This window comes from Akebia trifoliata, chromosome 14 (assembly GCF_017979445.1).
Source record: "Akebia trifoliata isolate Shusen 1 chromosome 14, ASM1797944v1, whole genome shotgun sequence".
Classification (NCBI taxonomy): Eukaryota; Viridiplantae; Streptophyta; class Magnoliopsida; order Ranunculales; family Lardizabalaceae; genus Akebia; species Akebia trifoliata.
In genome coordinates, this window is record NC_141388.1 from 6,329,447 (window position 1) to 6,353,140 (window position 23,694).

At 37.2% G+C, this 23,694-nt stretch overlaps 2 protein-coding genes across 3 annotated transcripts; one reads left to right on the forward strand and one right to left on the reverse strand.

Moving 5' to 3' along the window:
- Window positions 1–414: 414 nt before the first annotated feature.
- On the forward strand, window positions 415–3,066 carry LOC147385842 (zinc finger (C2H2 type) family protein). 2 transcript variants are annotated; one of them, XM_086423469.1, is made up of 4 exons: window positions 415–604; window positions 728–836; window positions 943–1,005; window positions 1,143–2,151. In XM_086423469.1, the coding sequence occupies exons 1-4, from the start codon at window positions 520–522 to the stop codon at window positions 1,210–1,212; spliced, it is 327 nt and encodes a 108-aa protein (XP_086279595.1). In that variant the 5' UTR covers window positions 415–519; the 3' UTR covers window positions 1,213–2,151. The 2 variants fall into 2 exon arrangements, with proteins under 2 accessions (XP_086279595.1, XP_086279594.1); XM_086423468.1 differs by lacking the exon at window positions 1,143–2,151 and adding an exon at window positions 2,747–3,066 and having other exon boundaries at window positions 419–604.
- Window positions 3,067–4,923: 1,857 nt separating this feature from the next.
- LOC147385843 (AMP-dependent synthetase and ligase family protein) lies at window positions 4,924–21,963 on the reverse strand. Its single transcript, XM_086423466.1, has 6 exons — window positions 20,856–21,963; window positions 14,695–14,884; window positions 7,672–7,817; window positions 6,821–6,888; window positions 6,624–6,726; window positions 4,924–5,217 (listed from the first exon to the last, which is right to left on the reverse strand). Exons 1-6 carry the CDS (start codon window positions 21,861–21,863, stop codon window positions 5,104–5,106), a joined length of 1,629 nt encoding a protein of 542 aa, XP_086279592.1. The 5' UTR covers window positions 21,864–21,963; the 3' UTR covers window positions 4,924–5,103.
- Between the last annotated feature and the right edge of the window lie 1,731 nt (window positions 21,964–23,694).

A 23,694-nucleotide genomic window follows, 5' to 3' on the forward strand; every position in this document is an offset into this window, starting at 1 on the left:
ATATTACCCATTTTATTTTATTTATTATTCATTTTCTCTAATTTTACTATATCTTCTCTTTTATTCATTTAATTCATTTTATTATATTTCTTCTTCTATCTTTTTAATTTTAATATTTTTTAATAAAATATTGATTTTCTAACTAAAATTTTTTCACTCGGCCAAGCTCAAGTATTATGATACGACGAGCGACTTTCAAAAATCATACAAAAGTAAACGTAGAAGATTTTACTTTCGGATCATCAATTTCTACTCTATAGTGGAATTTGGTCCTAACCCAATACTCAATAGTCAGAAAGGGACAACATCGTCATTCTCATAAAAGTGACGGCCAGAATCCGGTATTTAGGGTATAGCCGCGTAACGCCCAACCCATGTCCTGTCCTGTCGATATATATTCGCTAAAGCAATTCGCACTCTCTGAATGTTTTAGGGTTTAACAAACAAAACGAGTTGCAGAGAAAGAGAAAGAGTGAGTTCGAGACAGCGAACCAGAATTTCATTTTCTAGGGTTTAAGAATGGGTGGAAAGTGCCCTCACAGGAAAGTGAAGAAGAGAAGGCTCTCTCACAAATCTGCTCGCCGAACCAAATTCCTCGTCAAAGATATCCTTTTTTTTCCCCAATCTTGTTCTTGATGTTCTCCAACTAATTTTAATCGGTTTTATGATATCTTTTTCAAGTTTCAATCTTTTTCTGTGAAATTCCTTAACCCTGATTTTCGTTCACGCGATGATGCGGTTTACGAAGAGCTTCGGAAGCCGGAAGGGGAGAAGAAGCTTTTGCCACTCGATGAGGATCTCCCTGGGATGGGTCAGTTCTATTGTTTACACTGCGAGTAAGATCAAATCCCATTTTTTATATATTAAATTGTATTAGGTTTTCAATTCTGTGATCTGGTTTTGTTTATTTGGTTGATCTTTGCTTGATATTCTCCCTTTCAGTCGTTATTTCTCGAGTGTGTCTGTGAGGGATGAGCATTTCAAGTCGAAAAAACACAAGAAACGGTATGTCAGCTCGAAATTTGATCTTCTTTTTTTTTAATGTTGTATGTTAAATCAGGTTTCTTTTATATATTATTGTCATTTGATTTGTTGTTATTGTTGTTGTTAATTTACTTTTTTTTCGAATAATTTGATGATAGGCCTATGGTGTGCTATTGGAATCTTCTATGGCCTACACATACCAACCAAATTAAAAGAAATTTTTTATAAGATGACAATAAGACCAGTTACGTTTATGGAGGTGAACATTGGTCGACGAAGAAAACAGAGCTGATGATGCTAAGATGGATGAGTGGAAAGAGCAAAATTTGTAAAAATTTAGAAATGTTCCCATTCATAAAAATGTAGCTACCCCCAATGGATGATAAATTAAAGGAAAGTCAATTGAAATGGTTTTGAAATGTGCGACAGAGATCGATAACAATCCCATGTACAATCAACATGCAAGTTGAGGTTCTAAAAGAGCAACACATTTGAATTAATGCAAGATATGGCTTTAGACAGACTTGAATAGAGGAATATAATTCATTTAGTCGACTACAAAGTTTTTGGGATGAGGCTCTGAGGATGATGATCATTAAGTAGCCACATATATAGGCTTAAAACCATCTTTGATTACAAATTCATTTTCTTTCCAAAATACAAGGTTTTGGGTTGAGGTGAAATAGTGGTGTTTGCCAATTCATGGAGTTTGTGTCTATCAAAGAAACTTAGATTCTTTAGTGTGAGCAACGTTCACAATAGCAGCAATGTTAAGCTTTTTTATTTTTTACCCCTCTTCTTACAGCAATAGGCTGTGAGAACTTCAGATTTTACCGGTGTTATCTTCTTGCCCCCTGTTCTATAGTTGTTGACATGTCCTAGGTTCAAACTCTCTTGAAACCAACTTCACCTGGCTAGCCAGTAATTCTTCACCTATCAAAAAAATAGAAGTAAAATAAAATAATAAAATGTTATTGAGTTAGATAGATATTACATGGATATGATTTTGTTTCAAATATTCAATTTCAGAGAACGGTGTAGAGATCTTTTTTTTTTTTTTATAATATTATTTTATATTGATATTAATTATTTATTTATTTAAAAAATCTTTGCACATGAGGCGTTCATTTGTTCGTGTATATTTTGTATTTCCCCCTTAGTAATTTTTTTCATCATATTCTTTTTCAAAAAAAAATAAATAAATAAAATCTTTAAATGAGTCATGTTATTTTGAGCTTGACCTTGCTTATCTTATAGGCAAACAAAAATCTTGACCTTTCTCTCATATGCATGCTGTTTGCATTTTGATTGTTCTATAAAATATGATTTTGCCTGCCCTGCAATCAAACATGCCCTTAACTTTGTACTCTAAGCTATATTTATATTCTTCTTTTCCTAGAGATATTTATTAAAAAACAAGGATATTATGATGTGTTCTTTGGGATCAAATGTGAGTAGAGCTAGTTCTTTATAGGCCTCCACTCCATCCTACTATTATCAGATAGCTGATTACTGACAATGAATTAGCTTCAATTCCGACATTGACGTATCTAAGAAACCTCAATCTAAGGATGACCAAACCATCCGTTTAGTTGAATGAACAGTTTACCAAATAGCATTAATAAAGAAAATACGTTAATGGAGTTTAGTCCTTGGCTCAACTGCAAGAATTGTGTGTTTCAACATCTAGTTTCAGGTTCAATACCAGCATGATAAAAAAGTATAATGATTCATCTGAAAATTAGTGTTGGTGATGATGCAGTGCGAAGCAAATGATGGGGCCTGCACCACATACACAACTCGATGCAGAATTAGCGGCTGGTATGGGTATGCCTGATAATGGTCCAAAGCTAATGTCAATGTGAGCTACTACCCATATTTTGTCGTTCAAGAAATTTATTTCCCTATCTCAAACTTGTCAGAGAGCTACAACAAGCAGAAATTAAATATTTTGTTCTCCACTTTGGACAAGATAATCTAGATGAGAATCAAATGCTTATTATTATTTCAATGCTGCTTATGTTGGGTTACTAAATATAGTTTTAATCTCTTTGTTGTGGTTGGTTGTGTTTTGATTTTTAAGATCCAGTTTTCCTTATTGTGCCCTTAACTGTACGCATGGATGTTTTCTTTTGGTGGTTGCATTTTGAGATTGTGAGTTGTGATACTTGGTGGCTTATTACTAGTTGCGTGCCCAAGTCAGCTGATAATGGATATGATAGACCTATGCGTAACCTACCTGTATTGTATATGATAAGTCTACATCTTTGTTTCAACTCATCGTATCTCTGACCATGCCAACCTGCTGTCTATCTCAGCAGTCTATTTCAAGACTTTGGAACATGCGTACACTGTGTGAACCCAACTCTATGTTGTGACACCTTCAATAATTGTTCTTATTAGATCCAGAAACCCAAGCCCGGATAAGGGAAAGATTGCATCTGGTTGGTAGCTAGTATTAAAAATCTGCCTCTCCAAAATGTATCTATTGCTCAAATTCTTGTCTTGCATTAACTCGAGATGGTATGCTTTCAATCATCTAAGTTAATTAAATCTTGGTGTAAAGTGATCCTTACTTTTGACTATCATACTTGTTACATCAAACATGAGCTTCCTTGCAAGGCCTATAGCCATTTGGACCGTTGTTTGGACGAGTCCCTACAACATTATTAATTGTGGCATGAGTAGATAGGTTGAAATTCCAACCCTATGAAGAATTTTATTGAGTTCAAGTGAGGATCAGATGCAATAATTTACTAGGGTGGTAGGCTATGAATTTTGTCGACCTTGGATTGTAATTAAAATTTTCCTAATTTTTGTTCCATAAATTTCTAAAATTCTCCGAATAAGGACTGACCAATTATGTTAATCCATGTTTATTAATTATCTATTGAACTCACCCATAAAATTTTAGTTTCTTCGCCATTTAAATCTCAAGAACAAGATAGGGGCTTTAGGGAGTTTGAAGGTGATGAATTTTGGTAAGAAACTCAAAAAACATTATTTGATTATTCAAAATTTCCCCCTTTTTTTGTATGAAACTTTCCCAAATTATCCCAATTAACCAATATGAATCCTAACTGAACTTTGCTACAAAGGCAACGGATCAATAGACGTGGGTTAAATGGCTTTTAACAGTAAGTATATCTTGTCATCCAAGTCTCTAGGTCCTCAATGGGTGATTGGTAAATCCAAAGCATGGTCAATTTCTAGTAGTGCACCTTGGGTTAGTGGGTAAGCCCAGCTGGAGACCAATGGTCTCAACTCGTACTTAGGCCAAGCTTGAGCTGAAATTTCTGTTCTATGCGTTGGTTTCAATCTGAATACTTGAGACCAACCAAGAGTCGGGCTGGCCTCAGCTTATCCCACCTACAACAAAGTTATAACCGCCAAAACAATGATTTGCAAAAAAGATTGCTTTGCTTTATCTTATTATAAGAAGACCCGATCAACCCGCCCAAGCTACTGGGCAAAGGCTGAGTTCTGACCAAGAATCTCAAAACCAAGCTAAGATTCGGCTGCATCAGTTAACTCTTCTGGAACGGCAAGGAAAAATGGCAGACATCCCAATATGCAGTTTGATTGGCACACGCATGACCCAATGAACGTCTCCGAAGACAAACCCCCTAATATCATGGTTGGTTTTACTATGTGTTTTTAATCTTTTACTGCCAAGGGTTTTTATTTGAACTCGTGTTCATGCTTGTATAAATCCATGCAATAATTGGTGGAGTCATGCTGCAGTGACTACGCAGAGCACTGCATTTCACACTGTGCTGATGTGGATATACTGAACCATAAATGCTTTTCACTCGTATATCAAGGAAAGCATCAATGGTTCCATACATACATCCATGTCAGCACAATGTCTTACGCAGTCACTTCAGCATTTTCCTGATTGATATGGTGGCTTTTGTGCGCTACAATAACCACCGGCAGTGAGAAGAATTCAAGTGGCCTCATTTCCTTTTTATGAATGTAACTGCACTGCACCTCCTATAAGTTACAGCTCAAATGCATCAGATTTGCAGATGATCATTGCTTGGGGTGAACCCAAGTCTTTATTTCTGAGCAACAAACCAGGAGCAGTAGAATAGGACATTATATGACCACGGCATTTTACATCTTGGATCGAACTTTATCTATAAGCTCTCTCCTAAGGATCTTTCCTGAAGCCGATTTGGGGACGCTATTTATAAATGTTACCCTTCGCAATCTTTTGAAGGGAGCAACCTGTAACACAAAAAAAAGAATTTGATTAAAGACATGTGCACAAGAATACTCACTGCAAACATATAGCACACATTCATACTAGGCCCTATAAAAAATGCATTCTATAATATGCATGGCATGCATATGCTGTTTGGAAAAAGAAAAAAGAACCAACATTTCAAGATCCACGTACAGATAACTAAATGTTCATGTTAAGAGCTCCAGTTCCAACTTATCCTGAATAATGTAATGGAAGGCTTAGAGCTGCTCCTGCCTCGCTACTTAGCTTGCAATGCAGATATTCATATTTTAGCATGTTGGATGGTGAGGGAAGACTGTCTAAACACCGCAATGGCATTCTGTGTATAAAATACTTAACTATGACTCTGATTGTTCTTTCAACAAGACCACCTCCATCTTGCATTCCACGTACCCATTTTAACATGTGAAACGAACATGAAAATGCTTTCACTCATAGACTAAAGGTTTCACACACGTCTACATATATGAGAGAAAAAAGAGAATAGAGAGTAGCATGCAACAAAATTAACACGTAAAGTGCCTAAACACGAAGAGTATAATTACATGACAAGAAGCTAATGATATCAGGAGAAAATTAATAGTATACTTGAATTCATGGAGATTAGTAGGGTAGGTTGTCCAGACTACTCAGATGTCATGTTTACTCATCAATCTAGGTTATTCATTCAGTAGGCCACCCTTTGCATATGCCATACCCTTACTATTTTGCCAATCGCTTGGTCCTAATTCCTTACCCTATTCACGTAGGGAAGTTTATCTCAATAAGTGCATCATCCAAGCCATAATTCCGAAAATTTGGGTTGGCTGAAGGGATCATGGTCATCCATTCAATTCTATATAAAACAATCTCTTCTATTATTGCTGTGTGTTCATATCCACAAAGTATTAAAATCCCTGTTCTTTTGGGTCTTCCCCTCATTCTTTTAGAAGCTTCAACTTGCATGTTCCTTCTAACTGACCGTAGCCCACCTTAGTTGCACATAACGGAACTCAAATGACTGGTCATATCATTAAAGTAGGTCAAGTTTTAACCATCAACATGATCTTTGGGCTGCGACCCATTCAAGAAGTAGCTGACTGAATGTCAGATAACTCAATGGGCGTATCAACTAACCTTAGTAGAGCCAAATCCATCATGCATTTTCCCACAAAGTGCCATTTCATTCTCTGTTCCTTTTTCCTCATACATGAAGATTTCATAAAGGATAAAAGTAATTTTGCTACTTTTAACAACAATAATTACCCCAGATATAATGAATAAAAAGAAATTGTAGCAGGATATAGTTGACAAGGCGAATTTTAGGGGGGCATACATATCAATATAGAAATAGAAACATTTTTTTGGGGGGTGGAGAGGAGTGTGGATGGTAAAGTATTTAGACCACCTGATTCGCGATAAATTTCTGAACATCTTCTTCAGTCAGTGAGCTGTTGACAGAGCGAACAACATATGCAATTGGGACTTCACCAGCTTCAGCATCAGGAAATCTACAATGGTAAAATGTAAGTTTAGGCATTTCTGGAACCTTCGCTAGTTCAGTAAGAGAGAAAAATCGTGGTTGATCTACATCTCCTAACTTACGGGATGACAACAGCATCTAATATTTCAGGGTGAGAGAGAAGCAGCCCTTCAAGCTCCGCTGGTGCAACCTAACGGTAAAAAAATAAATAATCACATTTCCACGGCACATAGAAAGGTTGTAAACATGTTTAGTCATTTTCAAAGCAAAACCAAGGAGAAGTTGGCACACTTGAAAAAAACAAGATCATGTGCACCATGATACAATGGCATATGCAAATGTAAAAAAAGGAAGATTTTAAAAGCAGAAAGAAACTTTCCCATTTACAAGTTATAGCAACTTTTGAATTTATACTTCTTGTAAAATCCTGTTTTATGCATTTAGTGAGGTTTAGGACGTTCTAGAAGTTAGGCAAAGCAGCTTGCGTATTGCTTCCAATTAGTTATTAAGATTAGTTTTAGGCAAAGCCTCAATATTTGGGATAAGAGTATAAAATGATGATTAGTTTTAAGCAAAGTTTGGTGACCAAAGCTTTTTTACACAACTCAGAAGCTCGAGAGTCGTTAACCAGATTCGAGTTGAGCCAACTCGGACAAGATAAGGAGTCAACTGTGAGTTGGAATGCTACGATTTTATGAGGTTCAGAACTTTCTAGCAAAGAAAAGTTGATGAGTTGTAAGAAAGTTAAAGAGGCAAGGAATTTGAAATGCAATCAAACTTCTTGTGTAAATGTGAAGTCCACATCATTGGGATAATATAGATATGGCTGTATGTTTCAACCAAGTCAAACACGTCCAAATCAGTACACCTTTGGAAGGAGGGAACTTAACTTCCAAAAATGATCACAGAAACTGTATTGCGTATTTATGCTTATCATGTACAAGTAACCTGTAACCACTGAAAAATAGATTACCTGAAATCCTTTATACTTGATGAGTTCTTTTATTCGATCAACGACAAACAGCTGTCCTTTTTCATCAAAATATCCAAGATCTCCTGTATGTAACCAACCTTGTTTATCCAAAGTCAATTTGGTTTCGTGAGGATTGTTGAAATAACCTGCAAATGTTTCAAGTCAGTAATAATAAATATAAATTAATGGTAATTGTAACAGCATACCGGTAGTTATAAAAACTGATGAAGTAAAAGGAGTAAAATACAGAATTTAACACTATTATCTAGTTGACGTGATTACATCATCAATCCTATGTGTTTCCTAGGAGATCCTTTGACATACACATGATATAATGCATGGACAGTGGATTATGTAATTTATAATAATAATAATAATAAGAGAGATTTACTGGGCAGACCCAACTGTTGCATTTTTATTACAAAAACTCCCTTGGAGCTCTGACAACTCCAAGGGAACCTTACTTTATGAAGTTTGTTAACCACCAAACCTCACTTTATCAAGTTTGTTACCGAACAATCCCTGGAATAGGCATCCACGTTATAAAATTCAAATTTATGCAGTTACTTTGTTACTTAACATAAGTTGGAGTGGATTCCAACCGCATCAATTTTTGACATCCAAAAACATGATCTAATGCCACAGGGTTAAAAAGGAAAAAATTATAAGAATTTAAAAAAAACAAAATAGAAAATAAAAAGTTAATTTTCACTGTTAAACTTTAGTTTTAAATTTGGGAGTTCGGTAGCCATCCTTTTTCAATACCTACAATCAAAGCTCAAAAAGGTTTTTTTTTTTATATATGTTTTCTTTTCAATTTGAGTTTTTCCATGAAATATACACGCCTATGTTGTTGGATTGCTAATTTGATTATCCATGTGAACCCAACAACCCTTAATAAGATTTGAAATCTTACTAAGATACTCATGGTAGCATGATTCATAAACTAAGGTTTGTTCAAGTAACGAACTCAATAAAGTAAGGGAGTTTTTGTAATAAAATAGCAACAGACAGGTTTGCCAGATAAATGTCTCTAATAATAAAAGTAGATGATGTATGTGTAGATGCATATGTCAAGCATTTTTGTAGAGATGAATAATTGAAGTTCGAATGTGAAATAAGGAAGAAAAAAGAAAAAAAACATATAGGATTGAACTAACCAATCTAATTTTAGTGTTGTTTTCTTTTTCCTAGGTTGGTCAACTCGACCTTCCCTTTTGTTTTACTGTAATTTTCTTTCATCTATTAGAAAAAACTAACCAACCTAATTGCAATAATGTGCTTGAGTAACAGTGAGGTAGATTAGGACACCCACAGTCCTGACCTTAATGGATTATCAAGAAGTTCACCTCATTCAGTAGAAGACAGATAGATCTCCACAGAGAAAACCCACAAGGCTTTGCAGTAACCCACTTTATCTCCTGCAATTCTAAAGCCTTTTTACATTGCATCAATGAAAATTGCAGTGGTCTTGCAAACATAGTTCCTTGAAAGTATTTTCAATTCACCAATCCCTTCTATCAAAATTGGCATTCAATCCTTTCTTCGATCCTCAACTCGCATGGTATCCACAGTTACTATTATTCCATTAACATCTACTAAGATCACTATTTAGAAGAAAGAAAAATAACTATGGGCAAGAAAATGAAATAATAAGAAGACAAAAAAAAGGAAGATTAAGGTTATGTCCTGGAATGTTTCTGGTGTTTCTATGAAATATATATTTGACATAGTTTATTAATAATTTTACGTAAGACTATCAAAATGTTAAAGTGTTTCGTTTGGTTAAACTCTTCAGTCATTACATTTGTTAAATAAGGGTAGTCTAGGAATTTACATTTGCTTACTTAAGTGGATAGCATAATTCTGTAACTAAGCAGAACTACATATCTGGTTTTTTTTTTTTTTTTTGGTTTTTTTTATTATAGATTACATCTGTTTTTTACATGACGGGATCTATGATTGAAGAAAAAATGTGGGGTATGCTCAGTCACCTTATCCCTACAATTCTCTCCCCCATTTTTTTTCTTAAGCTTTCTGTAGAAGAATCCGGAAATCTGATCTCATAGAATCAAGAAAATAGGATATTCTTCTTGATTATTCTTGATTACTCTTAACTTTCTAGAATATTCTTGTAATGTTCTACAATAGGATAGTTGGTTTATTATTCTAGAATATTCTTGAAGTTCTAGATTATTCTTGTAATAGGACAGTTGGTCTATAAATACCACTATTGGGGCATTTGTAATGATCATCCAAGAATTCTCAATAAATTCAATTTTTCTACATGGTATCAGAGCACTAGGTTCTGATCTAGGGATTACCTATGGCGGGTCAAAATCCGTGGAAGACGGCTTTAACCGGTGCGACTAGTAAGGACTCAGTGGTGTCAGGGGAAAGCACCACAAGTCCGAACCTGAACTCCTCCATCTCATTTAGTGGTTCAAAGGGTCCACGAATTCGTTCCAATTAAATATCCACCGTCTAAATGGAAAAAACTATACGGAATGGTCGCAAATCGTTCGTTTGATTTTGGAAGGCAAGGGGAAGCTTGGATATCTGACAGGAGAAGTGACAAAACCTGTCGATGTAAATTCGACTCTCAAGACCTAGAAATCAGAAAATTCTTTGATTATTGCATGGTTAGTGAACTCAATGGAACCCGCAATTGGCAAGCCCTTCATGTTCCTGCCGACGGCCAAAGATGTTTGGGAAGCAGTCAGGGATACGTATTCCGATCTAGAAAATTCTTCGCAGATTTTTTGTTTAAAATCCAAACTTTGGCACGCGAAACAGGGTGACTGAGATGTAACCTCCTACTAGAACGAGTTGATGACATTGTGGCAGGAGTTAGACCTCTGTTATGATGATGTCTGGGAGTGTGCGAATGATAGTGTCCGGTTCATGAAACGACAGGAGAATGATTGTATATTTATGTTCTTAGCAGGACTTAACAAAGAATTAGACGAGGTGCGGGGCCGAATTTTAGGGAAAACTCCTCTGCCAATAATTCGTGAGGCCTTCTCAGATGTTCGGAGAGAAGAAGCACGGCAGAGTGTGATGCTTAACAACAAATCGGTTCCTAGTACTACTAACTCGGAAGTAGAAAGTTCTGCCCTTGTAACTCGAGATTTTCAGGAGGAAGTGAAGAAGGATGGTAAGCGTTATGAACGGCCGTGGTGCGATCACTGCAAACGGCCGTGGCACACACGGGAAACCTGTTGGAAAATTCATGGCAAGCCTCAAAACTGGAAGAAGAAGTCTGGTGGAGCGGGGCGTGCACTTCAGGCCAGTGTCTCGAATCAAGAGCAACAGTCTTCTTCAAATTCGTTTCCTTTCACCAAGGAGCAGATAGACCAACTGTACAAGATTCTCGAGTCTCAGAAAAATCCTACTTGTTCTTTGGCTCAAAAAGGTAATTACCTGAAAACAGCTCTCATTGGTGTCAACCCTGATCGCACCTGGATCATTGATTCAGGTGCAACCGGTCATATGACAGGGTTGTCAAATCTTTTTTCTTCGTATAATCCTTGTGCAAGTAATCAGAAAATTAAGATTGCAGATGGCTCTCTTTCAGCCATTGCAGGAAAAGGTTCTATTATAGTATCTCCATCACTCACTCTTCACGATGTTCTTCACGTTCCCAAACTTTCCTGTAATCTTTTGTCTGCTAGCAAGCTAGCCCGTGATCAAAATTGTCAAACTAATTTTTTCCCAACTCATTGTGTGTTCCAGGATTTGACCTCGGGGAGGATGATTGGCAATGCTAACAGAGTGGAGGACTCTACTTCCTTGATGATGGATCTGAATCGAGGCGACAATCTCAACAAATAAGTTCCTGCTTTGAATCTATTTCTGTTTCCAATAATAATATTATGTTATGGCATTTAAGATTAGGTCATCCAAGTTTCAAATATTTAAAACATTTATTTCCTAAGTTGTTTGGCAATAAAGATCCATCTATGTTTCATTGTGAAATATGTGAATTTGCAAACACCACCGTATAGCCATGATTGACTCTACAGCACAGCCATGATTCTAAACCAAGGACGAATCAACAATCTGAGTCTGTTACAGGTAATTCTCTTTCTCTTTCCAACAGTCAGTCTAAGCCTCTGATTTAGACATTCCTATAGCTCTTCGTAAAGGGGTTAGATCTTATACTAGTCATCCACTGTCTAAATTTGTATCATACTCGAAATTGTCATTATCTCTTGCTGCTTTTACCTCTCAATTGTCCAGTGTAGAAATTCCTAATAGTGTACAGGAGGCTCTAAAGGTTCCAAAGTAGAAGGAAGCAGTACTTGAAGAGATGAAAGCTCTTGAGAAGAACAATACTTGGAGTGTTGAGGCATTGCCAGTTGGGAAGACCACTGTGGGTTGTAAATGGGTCTTCACTGTGAAGTACAACTCTGATGGTTCAGTGGAAAGATACAAGGCTAGGTTGGTGGCAAAGGGATTCACCCAGACATATGGCATTGATTATTCTGAGACTTTTGCTCCTGTTGCAAAATTAAACACGGTGAGAGTACTTTTATCTATTGCTGCTAATCTGGACTGGCCCTTGCAACAACTAGATGTGAAGAATGCCTTCCTCAATGGTGACTTGGAGGAAGAAGTGTACATGGATAGTCCACCGGGCTTTGAGGAGAAGTTTGGCTCAAAAATATGCAAACTAAAAAAGTCCCTGTATGGTCTCAAACAGTCTCCAAGGGCTTGGTTTGAGAAGTTCACACAGTCTGTCAAAAAACAAGGATATTCTCAAGGACAAGCTGATCATACCTTGTTTTTCAAGTTTTCTCATGAAGGAAAGGTTGTTGTGCTAATAGTTTATGTTGATGATATTATTCTCACAGGTGATGATGTGATCGAAATAGAGAGATTGAAGAAGAGCCTTGCTTTAGAATTCGAAATCAAGGATTTGGGAGCACTAAGATATTTCCTTGGCATGGAAGTTGCTCGTTCAAGGAAAGGAATCGTTGTCTCTCAACGAAAGTATATTCTTGATCTTTTGAAGGAAACCGGGTTAAGTGGTTGCAGACCGGCTGAGACTCCCATGGATCCCAATGTAAAGCTTTGGGAAGAGGGAAGTTCCTGTTGATACTGGTAGATACCAGAGATTGGTTGGAAAACTAATCTATTTATCTCATACTCGACCGGATATTGCCTTCTCTGTCAGTGTTGTTAGTCAATTTATGCACGCACCTTATGAAGAACACCTCGAGGCGGTCTACCAAATTTTGAGATATTTAAAGTCTACTCCTGGAAAAGGTCTGTTTTTCAAAAAGACAAATCAAAGGAGTGTTGAGGTATTTACTGATGCAGATTGGGCAGGTTCAGTGAATGACAGGAGATCTACTTCAGGGTATTGCACATTTTTGTGGGGAAACTTGGTTACCTGGCGAAGCAAGAAGCAAAATGTTGTTGCCAGAAGTAGCGCAGAGGCTGAGTTTAGAGCAATGGCTCAAGGGATCTGTGAGGTATTGTGGATATACAGAATCCTCGAAGAACTCAAGATGACTGTGGAACTTCCTCTGAAGCTGTACTGCGACAATAAGGCTGCAATAAGTATTGCTCACAATCTTGTCCAGCATGATAGGACGAAGCACATTGAGATTGATCGACATTTCATTAAGGAAAAAATTGAAGCTGGAACTGTTTGCTTGTTGTTTGTGCCTTCTAGTCAGCAAACAGCCGACATCTTGACTAAGGGGCTTGCTAGACCTAACTTTGAACATCTGATAAGCAAGTTGGGCATGATTGACATCTATGCACCAACTTGAGGGGGAGTGTAGAAGAATCCGAAAATCTGATCTCATAGAATCAAGAAAATAGGATATTCTTCTTGATTATTCTTGATTACTCTTAACTTTCTAGAATATTCTTGTAATGTTCTACAATAGGATAGTTGGTTTATTATTCTAGAATATTCTTGAAGTTCTAGATTATTCTTGTAATAGGATAGTTGGTCTATAAATACCACTATTGGGGCATTTGTAATGATCATCCAAGAATTCTCAATAAATTCAATTTTTCTACACTTTCTTTAGAACACATCAGCTGCAGAATACTAGTGATCAGATTGCACATTTGCAGGAAGAGTGTTCTAAGTTTCTGTAGAGTTTCAGTCTATGAGCCTTCCACATTCTTCCTTTACAGCCACTTTTTGCCTACTCGGGTTCAATTTATTTATATTCTCCGCACTATGCTCGTTGGGTCATTGATAATCAACAAGTAAGTCAAATCCTAGTTATATTCACCTCTCTTACAGGAAAATGGGAGTACAAGTGAAAGAACCAATGATGCTCCACTGTAATAACCAGGTAGTCGTGCACATTGGTAATATCCATTCCATCATGAGAGAACAAAAGATAAGTGGATAAACAGAAATTTTAACTACAACCTAATTTGATGGGATCATTGGGTCCACTTCAAGCAACTGCCCAGACAGATCGTGTCACACTAGTCGCAAGTTCCTTAGTGAGAATGACACCACATTCATTAATTGATAAAGCTTGATTCAAAAATGAATATGAACATGTGAGCAAAGGCCAAGAAATTACACGTACTTCTTTTCTTTCTGATAGTTTCTCAACCATCATATTTAATACAATATTACACTTATACCTTTCAGAAGAAGGGAAAAAAAACATTGAGTACAGATAAGAAAGAAACCAAATGAAAATTGAAACTTTTGAGAAGCATAGAGCTAAGAAAGGAAGAAAATGATAATTAAAACATGAAAATCAAGCAGATCTAGTGACAAGTGAAATATTTATCAGAGACTAATGTGGTAGATCAAGATTTTTTTGTAGGATTTGACATTGTAGATACAGAAGTGTCATATGTAGAAATATAATCAAATTTGGGGAAAACCAGTAGATTTTAACACTGTAGATATAGAAGTATCCTCTGTAGTAAGATCATCAAATTTGGAAAAAACCAAATATCCACATATCAACAATATATATTTCAAAATTAATAATAAATAAGTAAAATAAAATCATCTGACTAAAATTCTACCTTGCATTATATTTGGTCCTCGAACCCATAATTCCCCAAGCTGATTGGGGGGGAGCGGCTTCATTGTGTCCACACTAACTATTTTGGATTCAACTCCTGGAACAAGGGGTCCGGTTGAACCAGAGTGTCGAACTCCTCCCTTTGCATTCTCTAGCGAAACAATTCCACATGACTCTGTCAAACCATACCCCTGCCAAAAAGAAAACCACAAATTCATGTTAAATCAGGACACAACTTTTTCACCTAAGCCATTAGAGAAAAACACAAAACGCATGTTTGTGAAGTGTAAACAAGTTTTTCAAAAGACCTCGTGATGGAAAACAACAAAGGTCTAGCAAATAACCATGCAAAAGAAAAGGAAAAAAAAAAACTTCCCTCCCCTAAGAAATAATGAAAATATTCCACTGCACAACTAATGGTCTGCTCATATATTTACATATATAAATTTAACAGATTGTGAATGACCCTAACTTGAGAAGTAATCATTCCTATTGGGTTATTTTCAAAGAAGAAGCTATATGAATAAGGTGATTAGATTTGATAACATTAAATTCTCTGATTCATCTATCATGATAAAATCTTCCTCCGCAGCACTCTGAAATACTTCAATTCAGCAATCGTAAGAAATACCCAATCAATAGTAATAATAATTAATGCTTTGATTCGACTTCATAAGCATGCAAAATTTAGAGAACTTGAAGATTACCCACCCTTAAATAGGAAAAATTAGCAAGGAATGGATAAACAAAAGTCGTTCAGAAGACCCCAACATTTTGGAATGAGGCATTGATGATGATGGGCAAGGAATCTTTTGAAGAATGTGCTTCCTACCAGGGGCGGAGCCAGGATTTTCTTGTAGTGGGGGCAAACTATGGTTAGTTGCATAGTTGAAGAACTTGAAGATGAATGGTTTTAGGGAGAAATTCAGAGGTTTTTTATTAGAAGTTGAAGGAAAGGATATTTAGGTCATTTCCAATTAGTATATGAGAAGGCCTGGTCAAGAGGAAATGTCACCAACAAAAAATTGAGAGGGGGGGGGGGGGGTGTGGCAAAAATTGGAGGGAGGTGAGGGTGTGGGGGCAAATGGGGATAGAGGTGAGGGAGTGGGGGACAAATGGGGTATGTAATTAGTTGAAAATATAGAGGTATCTGAAAGTTCTGTGGGGGCAATTGCCCCCACCAGCTCCTTACTAGCTCTGCCCCTGCTTCCTACATGTCCTTGACCGAATCCCAAACAATAACCATGCCATCTCAAAGTCGGAGTCCATATCTTATATACAGTATCTAGGTTAAACAATTGAGTACCATTTCCTGTGCCGAATATGGGAAGATTATCATTCCAGTACACTGTTCATTTTAATTCCCAAAACACTCTTTTTTGTGAGATCAACACTTTTATAAAATAAGTGAGATCATCACTTTTGGAATTAATAGCAGCGAACTGGCTACTTTAAGTGAGATGGTCACTTTTATAAACCAACGAGATTATCACTTTTCCAATAAATACTAGTGTTCTTTTTTTTTGATAAGTGTAATGTATTGATAAAAAATAACAAAGTACAATGAGGCCGAGGAAGCCTCTCAAAGAACTACAAAACAAACAAAAAAGTTAAAGCATCAATGATTACATAAAGAGTTCCATCTAAAGACAAAATCATCAAAAGTAGTCCCTTTGAACTCTAATTTCTGTTTTGACCAAAAGTACATCAAGCCCAAAACCTCTAAGAAACTGCCATGAGCGCTTCTCATCTTGTTATTGAAGACCCTATTATTTCTCTCACTCCACACCCCCCAAGCAATGGCCGAGGGAAGAATAGCCCAAAGGAATCTCTTTTTGGAAGAGAAAGCATTATTGGCCCATCCTTCTACCAACGAGGAGAACTTACAAGGAAAGACCCAATGAATACGGAACAAACCAAGAAAATTTGACCAAATATGATGAGAAAAGGGGCAATGGATTAAAATATGATCGACAGACTCCCCATCATTCAAACATAATGGGCAACAATTAGGTGTAATCCAACCTCGAGCAATCAAATTATCCATCGTTAGTATTTTACCAAGAGAAGCCAACCACACAAAAAAAGAGATTTTAGAGGGTATAGAGTTAGACCAAATGATGGATCCCAGGAATGATCGCTCGACATAAGGGTTAAGCCACTTCTGAAAAGAACTGACAGAGAATCTCAAGTCTTTCGCCCTCGTCCATTCCCACCTGTCCTGTTCCTGTACATCGAAAAGACACGATTGCAAGAGATCAAGGAAAGAGGTCACCTCAGTTAGCTCCCAATCATTAAAATTTCTTCTGAACCCCAAATCCCAAGTAGAGTTGGAGTCGTTGCGTATCAAACACCGTTGGATTGTTTCATTTTTTTTCCGAGAGCAAGCGTACAAGGACGGGAATTGAACCGCTAGAGGTGATGTGCCACACCAACTATCCTCCAAAAATCTGATTTTATCCCCCATGCCCACCTTGAACCTAATCCCTTTCTCAAACTCCTCTCTTACTTTAAGAATCCCCTTCCAGACACTACACCCGTACGTACCTTTAGCCTCACAACTATACCAGCCTAATATCTCTTCTCCATACTTAGCCGTAATGACCCTCCTCCACAGACTATCCCTTTCCTCTCCATACCTCCAGATCCACTTCCCCAATAGCGCTCTATTTGCTAGTCTAAGACCCCTAATCCCCAAACCACCGTTTTTCTTGGGCATACAAATAACCTTCCATCTAACTAGGTGATACTTCCTTCTACCATTTTTGTCGTTCCACAAGAAGTTTCTCATAAGCTTTTCCAATCTGATTTCGACAGTCCTAGGTAGCGTGAACAGGGAGAGAAAGTAAACCGGGATGCTCGTCAAGGTGCTTTTTATCAAGGTTACTCTCCCTCCTTTAGACAGATACTTGGCCTTCCACATACTCAATCTTTTCTCCAATTTCTCAATCACCCCTTCCCAAATTTTGATACTTTTGTATGGTGCGCCAAGTGGTAAACCCAAATAAGACGTGGGTAAAATATCATGCCCACATCCCAGAGTGGCGGCCATCAAATGAATGTCCCTCACATCTCCTACCCCAAAAAGCTTACTCTTATGCAGATTAATATGTAGACCTGAAATCGCCTCGAAACAACACAGTAGAACCCGAAGTACTCTCACTTGATCCCTAGAATGATCTAAAAAAACTAAAGTATCATCCGCAAATTGCAAATGTGAAATCAGAGGACCATCCTTCACCCTAAACCCTGAGAGTTTTCCTAGTTCAACTGCTCTTTTAAACAATCTCCCCAAAGCTTCTGCTACAATAAGGAACAAAAATGGAGATAGCGGATCCCCTTGTCTCAACCCTCTCGATCCCCTAAAGAAGCCAGTCGGACTACCATTGACTAGAATTGAATAGGAGACCGTTGTAACACATTTCATAATCCAACTGATCCACTTCGCCCCAAATCCCATTCTCCCCATCATATATTCCAAGAAATCCCAACTCACATGATCATATGCCTTTTGTAAGTCAATTTTCCCAATAATCCCCTCTATCTTATCCTTAATTCTTGAGTCGATACATTCATTGGCCATCAAAACTCCGTCAAGAATTTGTCTACCCCTAAGGAATGCCCCTTGTTCATCTTCAATCAGCTTGGGTAGGACCACCTTCAAGCGCATAGCTAACACTTTTGAAACAATTTTGTAAACCGAGCTCACCAAGCTTATGGGTCTAAAATCACTCAATTTATCCGCCCCAACTCTCTTGGGGATCAAGGCCACAAAGGTACTATTGAGGCTATAATCCAGGCATTTTTTGTCTTGCAGTTCTTGGATGATTTTCATAAAGTCTTTCGAAATGATTTCCCAACAATGTTTGAAGAACTCCATAGTAAAACCATCCGGCCCCGGAGCCTTATCCCCGCTCATTGAAAAAAGAACCAATCTAACTTCTTCCTCCCCTATTTGTCTTTCCAACCACACTTTGTCTTCCTGATTTAACGAAGTAAACTCTAGATTCTCCGGCCGAGGTCTTAATGGTTCGTTTTCTTTGTATAGATCTTTGTAGTATTCTACCACTCCTTCTCTAATCTCATCTTCTCCTTCTACCATGATATTCTTGATGTAAAGTTTATCAATTTGATTACTTCTTCTATGGTAGTTGGCAATTTTGTGGAAGAATTTTGTGTTGTTATCCCCTTCTTTCAACCACTTGACCCTCGACTTTTGTTTCCAGCTTATCTCCTCCATAAGCGCCGTTCTTTGGAATTCCAGTTTCAACTCTGTTCTTTTACCTCTTTCTTCCGCCTTCAAGTTCCCTTCTTCCTCCTTATTGTCAAAGAATTCGATTTGAGCCATGATCTCCTTTTTTTTCACCTCTATTCTCCCCAAGACCTCTTTGTTCCACACCTTCAGCTTATCCTTCAAGAACCTAAGCTTATTCTTAAACACCCACCCCGGATTACCTTTAACCGGGCACTCATTCCACCAATGCTTGATGAGATCTAAGAAGTTGGGTTGAGCTAGCCACATATTCTCAAATCTGAATGGAAGAGGGTGTTTCCTAGGATATCCTGCTTCTAAGAAGATAGGGGTATGATCAGAAACTGGGCTAGGACTGGCTGAGTGCATAACATTGTGAAACTCTTCCTCCCACTCATTATCAATCAAAAACCTGTCTAATCTGGACATCCTTGCGTTACTTTGATTGTTGGACCAAGTGAAACGTCTGCCCATGAGAGGGAAGTCCATCAAACAGTGTCTATTAATAAAATCGTTGAAATCTCTCATGCCCTTAGAGATATTCGAACCCCTATTCTTCTCATGGGTGAACCTTGTGACATTGAAATCCCCACCCAACACCCAAGGCTTAGCCCAATAACCCGCGACATCTTCAAGTTCCTCCCAAAATTGTTCTCTCTCACTGTTGATTGTTGGACCATAAATCCCGGAAAAAACCCATTGAAAATCTTCGTCCATTTTCTTGCAAAGAATAGAAATAGAGAAGGCTCCTACTAGGTTATCTGTAACTTGGATCCAATCTTTGTTCCACATCATTAGAATCCCACCAGCCGAACCTATAGCAGGTAGAGCTAACCAGTCAATATTCCCCCCCCCCCCCCAAATCTCCTTAATGAGCTTATCATCGCAATTTGCTAGCTTAGATTCTTGCAACGTGACAATAATGGGATTCTTACTTCTAATGAAAGCTTTCACAGCCGCCCTTTTTTTCCTATCCCCCAACCCTCTCACATTCCACGATAAAACTCTTAACGACATTGGACACCAAACTTAGACCCCACACGACCACGGACAAACTACCTCTAATTCTCCCTACCCACTTCCATATTTCCTCGTGCTCCTAGTAAACTCCTAGTCATCTCCAAAGGGGCAACCACTACCAACTCATTGTTCATTCCATCTCTGTAACTCCGAATTTCTTGAATTTTCTCAGCTTTTAAATGCTCGCTCATTTCCTCAATACCATACACTTTGTTGATGTGACTAATTTCCTCCTCCAGCATTTTTCTGTCTCTCGAGTCCCCCACTGCCACCCTCAGAATCAGTGATAGCTCACTATCCCCTACCTCTGGCACTAAACCAAAATCTTCTGCCAAATTTAGAGCTTCCTTAGCTAGCCATTCCACCGTTTCCAATTCTATCCTTGCTACCCCTTCCTCAAGGGTTTCCGGTTGCGACTCATTCATGTCTCTAGCATCCCAATTTCCATCGTTATACACCGCTGTCCGATTAGCAACTACCACCTCCCCTGACTTATGGATGGGAGTTAATGGTACAAGAGCTAACTGACCGACCTCTTTTCTGTTCTCCCTTCTTCCTACCTTCTTTCTGATAAGGTCGTAGGAATGACGGGAATCTGTGAGGGCTGCAGACAATCGATACCTGTTAAAAGAAAGAGTACCACACGAAACAAGCACCGAAACATCCTTTTTCCTAGTGTTCTCACTACCTTTTATCAGCAAAATCGTCACTTTAAAATCCCAGTGATCTGCTATGCATGTTTTCGGAATTAAAATGAACAGTGTACTGGAACGGGAATTTTAACAAAAATTGTGCATGTGTCTCGGAATTTTCTCTAACCTATTACTAATTACTAATCAAAAAATTATCAAATTTAAAGGGATAGTCTTTGGGCTGAACTGCTGAAGTACCTGAACGACCACAGCCTGAGGCAAGTTCTTTGCACATTCCTCCATTATATCCTTCCCCAAAGGCGCTGCACCTGAACCAAGCTGCTTCAAAGATGAGAGATCGTACTTCTTGACCGCACCCTGCTTAGCCAGAGCAATCATGATTGGGGGCACAACGAACAAATGGGTCACTCTATACTTCTCGATCGATCTCAAAACCATCTCCATATCGAATCTCCCCAATGAGATAACCGTGTTACCCCTCTGTAGCTGTGCATACGTAATGATCGAAAGCCCGAATATATGAAACATGGGAAGAAAACAGAGGAACACATTGTGCATCTCCCCTTCAAAATCTTGATCAGAAGAAGCCATCAATGCTGCAGCAATGAAATTGCGATGCATCAAGATCACACCTTTACTAGTACCAGTCGTACCAGAAGAGTATAAAAGCGCAGCTGTATCGGTCTGTTTAACCAAAGCGGAAGGAAAATCGGACACCGATCCTGCAATCTTAATTAGTTCTGAAAAATTTATGATTTTGGAATCAGAAGCAATGTGAGAAGAACTCTGAGGACCCAAAATCACAGCTGGTAGACCGAAATCCTTCACTTTTTCCCACAATTGAGGAACAGTAACAATGAGTTTCGGACCAGAGTCCTTCACTTGCTTTGAAATCTCTGCAGTTGTATAGAGTGGATTCACAGTTGTTGCAATCGCTCCAATCGCAATAACTCCAAGGAAACAAAGAGGGAATTGGATCGAATTCGGTGAGAAGATAAGAACTACGTCTCCTTTCTTGATACCTAACTGGATTAAACCATGAGAAATCTTAGCAACCATGGATTTGAACTTGTAGAACGTTAGGGTTTCTTCTGAATCGGCGTCAATGAGAGCGATCTTATCTGGATAAGAATTCGAGTTCCTGAAGAGAAACGAGACCGCAGAGAGGTTCGGATCTCTGGGAAGAACGAGAGTAGGTCGAAGAGATCTGTAGATTCCATCCCTCCCAAATCCCGATTTCTCCATTACAGTTGTAGAGTCGTCAAACCCTAGATGTTGGAGACGATGAGCGACTGTGTCGGTTCTAAGAAAATTCCTACAGATTCCTTTTAATGCAAGTCAGGAGCGATAAACATAATTTTTTAGCGTGGAATGTGAACAGAATCATAGCTTTTTTTACTTCTGTATCTCGAGGAAAAAACTGGGGGTTGAGTTAATTAAATTGTCGTTTATTGCCACGTGGTCCATTCTTTTCTGTCCACGTAAATTATAAATAATCAATAAAATTGATTTTGTGGATCTAGGAGCGAAGGATTATCCAGAAAGTGCATCTATGGTACGCAAATCGATGAATTGGCGTTGGAAACATTAAAGACCAACAACCGATATATTTGGTTTAATGGCTTACGTGGTGAAGTCGTGGAGAGACGTAGCTTCGCATCGCCCATTATGTATAATATTCGCATCGAACTCGTCCAAAATATAGTCCAACATTTCAAAACCTGTCGTATACGTCTTTCTACGGAGTAACAGAAAAGATCTCCTTTTTGCATTTTTTTTATTTTATTATTATTAAATATGTTTGGCTCTCATCTTGTCCACGTTGAGCTAGGAAAAATCAAGAAAACTTTATAAAAAAGATATAATGTTTTTTTACACACTTAAAAAAAAAAGTGCCGATAAGTCGACGGACTTTTCAGACACGCACCTATGCATGCTGACGTGGAAGTACTTAATTAATTTATTTTTTTAACAGAGAGAAAGTTTCTCTGTCTTGCCTGTTCTCTGTCCACATATTTTTTTTTTGAGATATCAAATCTTAAAAAAAGATTTTTTTTATTTTTTATTTTCTGGGTAAATCATTTTTTTATTTTTTATTTTTTGAATTTTGATTTTTTTTAAATAAAATATTACATTCCTGATTTACAATAATTTTTAAAGTTTACTTTATATATTTTAAAATATATTATTATCTTAAAATAGTTATTTTGTTGCCAATTATATAAAATATAAAGATAGAAACTACTTTTTTATTTTATTGCCTATTGTATATATAAAGTATGAAATATAAAATTAGAACATTTTGTTTTTTATTTGGTAATCATTTATTATAATAAAATAATTACTTTATTTTTATTTTATTGCCTATTGTATATATAAAGTATAAAATATAAAGATAGAATATTTTGTTTTCTATTTGGTAAATATTTATTACAATAACATAGTTGGTTTGTTTTTAATTGTAAAAATCATATATATAGAAAGTAAAATGGTTATTGTGTTGTTGCCTATCGTATAAAGTATAAAATAGATAGGCACAAATTTTTTTATTGATAATTATTTATTACAATAAAACAATTATTTTGTTGTTTATTGTATGAAATATAAAAGAGTAGTGCTAGAGTAACATTGAAATTGACATCGTTTGGGACATTGGTGTGCACAAAACCATAGATGCTTTTCACCCATATCTTGAAGAAAAACATCTACGATTCTATAAACACATCCACGTCAATAATGTCTCAAACGATATCAATTTCAATATTACTTCACCATTTTCCAATATAAAATATGATGATAAATTTTTTTTTCTTTCTATTTGGTAACTATTGATTACATAAGATAGTTACTTTGTAATCTATTGTACAGATCTTGTATATAAAGAAATTTATTTTGATTGATAATTATTTACTACTATATGAAATAGATACTTTGTTGCCAATTGTATAACTATAAAAATAGAAGATGGGGTGGTAGGGAAGGGGGGGGGGGGGGAGAATTTTTCAGATTTGTTTTTGAAATTTTTGGTTTTAATCGATTTGCTTCTCAGTCTGGGTTCGGTCTAATTTCCAGAGGT

Excerpts from the sequence above, each read along its gene's own strand:
- LOC147385843 (XM_086423466.1), bottom strand. The coding sequence starts at position 21,863 with ATGGAGAAATCGGGATTTGGGAGGGATGGAATCTACAGATCTCTTCGA. Across the intron at positions 6,889-7,671 it reads TCAAGTATAAAGGATTTCAG|GTTGCACCAGCGGAGCTTGA; the intron begins GTAATCTATTTT and ends TTTTACCGTTAG. Across the intron at positions 6,727-6,820 it reads TTAGATGCTGTTGTCATCCC|ATTTCCTGATGCTGAAGCTG; the intron begins GTAAGTTAGGAG and ends TTACCATTGTAG.
- LOC147385842 (XM_086423468.1), top strand. The coding sequence starts at position 520 with ATGGGTGGAAAGTGCCCTCACAGGAAAGTGAAGAAGAGAAGGCTCTCT. Across the intron at positions 605-727 it reads AACCAAATTCCTCGTCAAAG|GCGATGATGCGGTTTACGAA; the intron begins ATATCCTTTTTT and ends ATTTTCGTTCAC. Across the intron at positions 837-942 it reads TTCTATTGTTTACACTGCGA|TCGTTATTTCTCGAGTGTGT; the intron begins GTAAGATCAAAT and ends TCTCCCTTTCAG.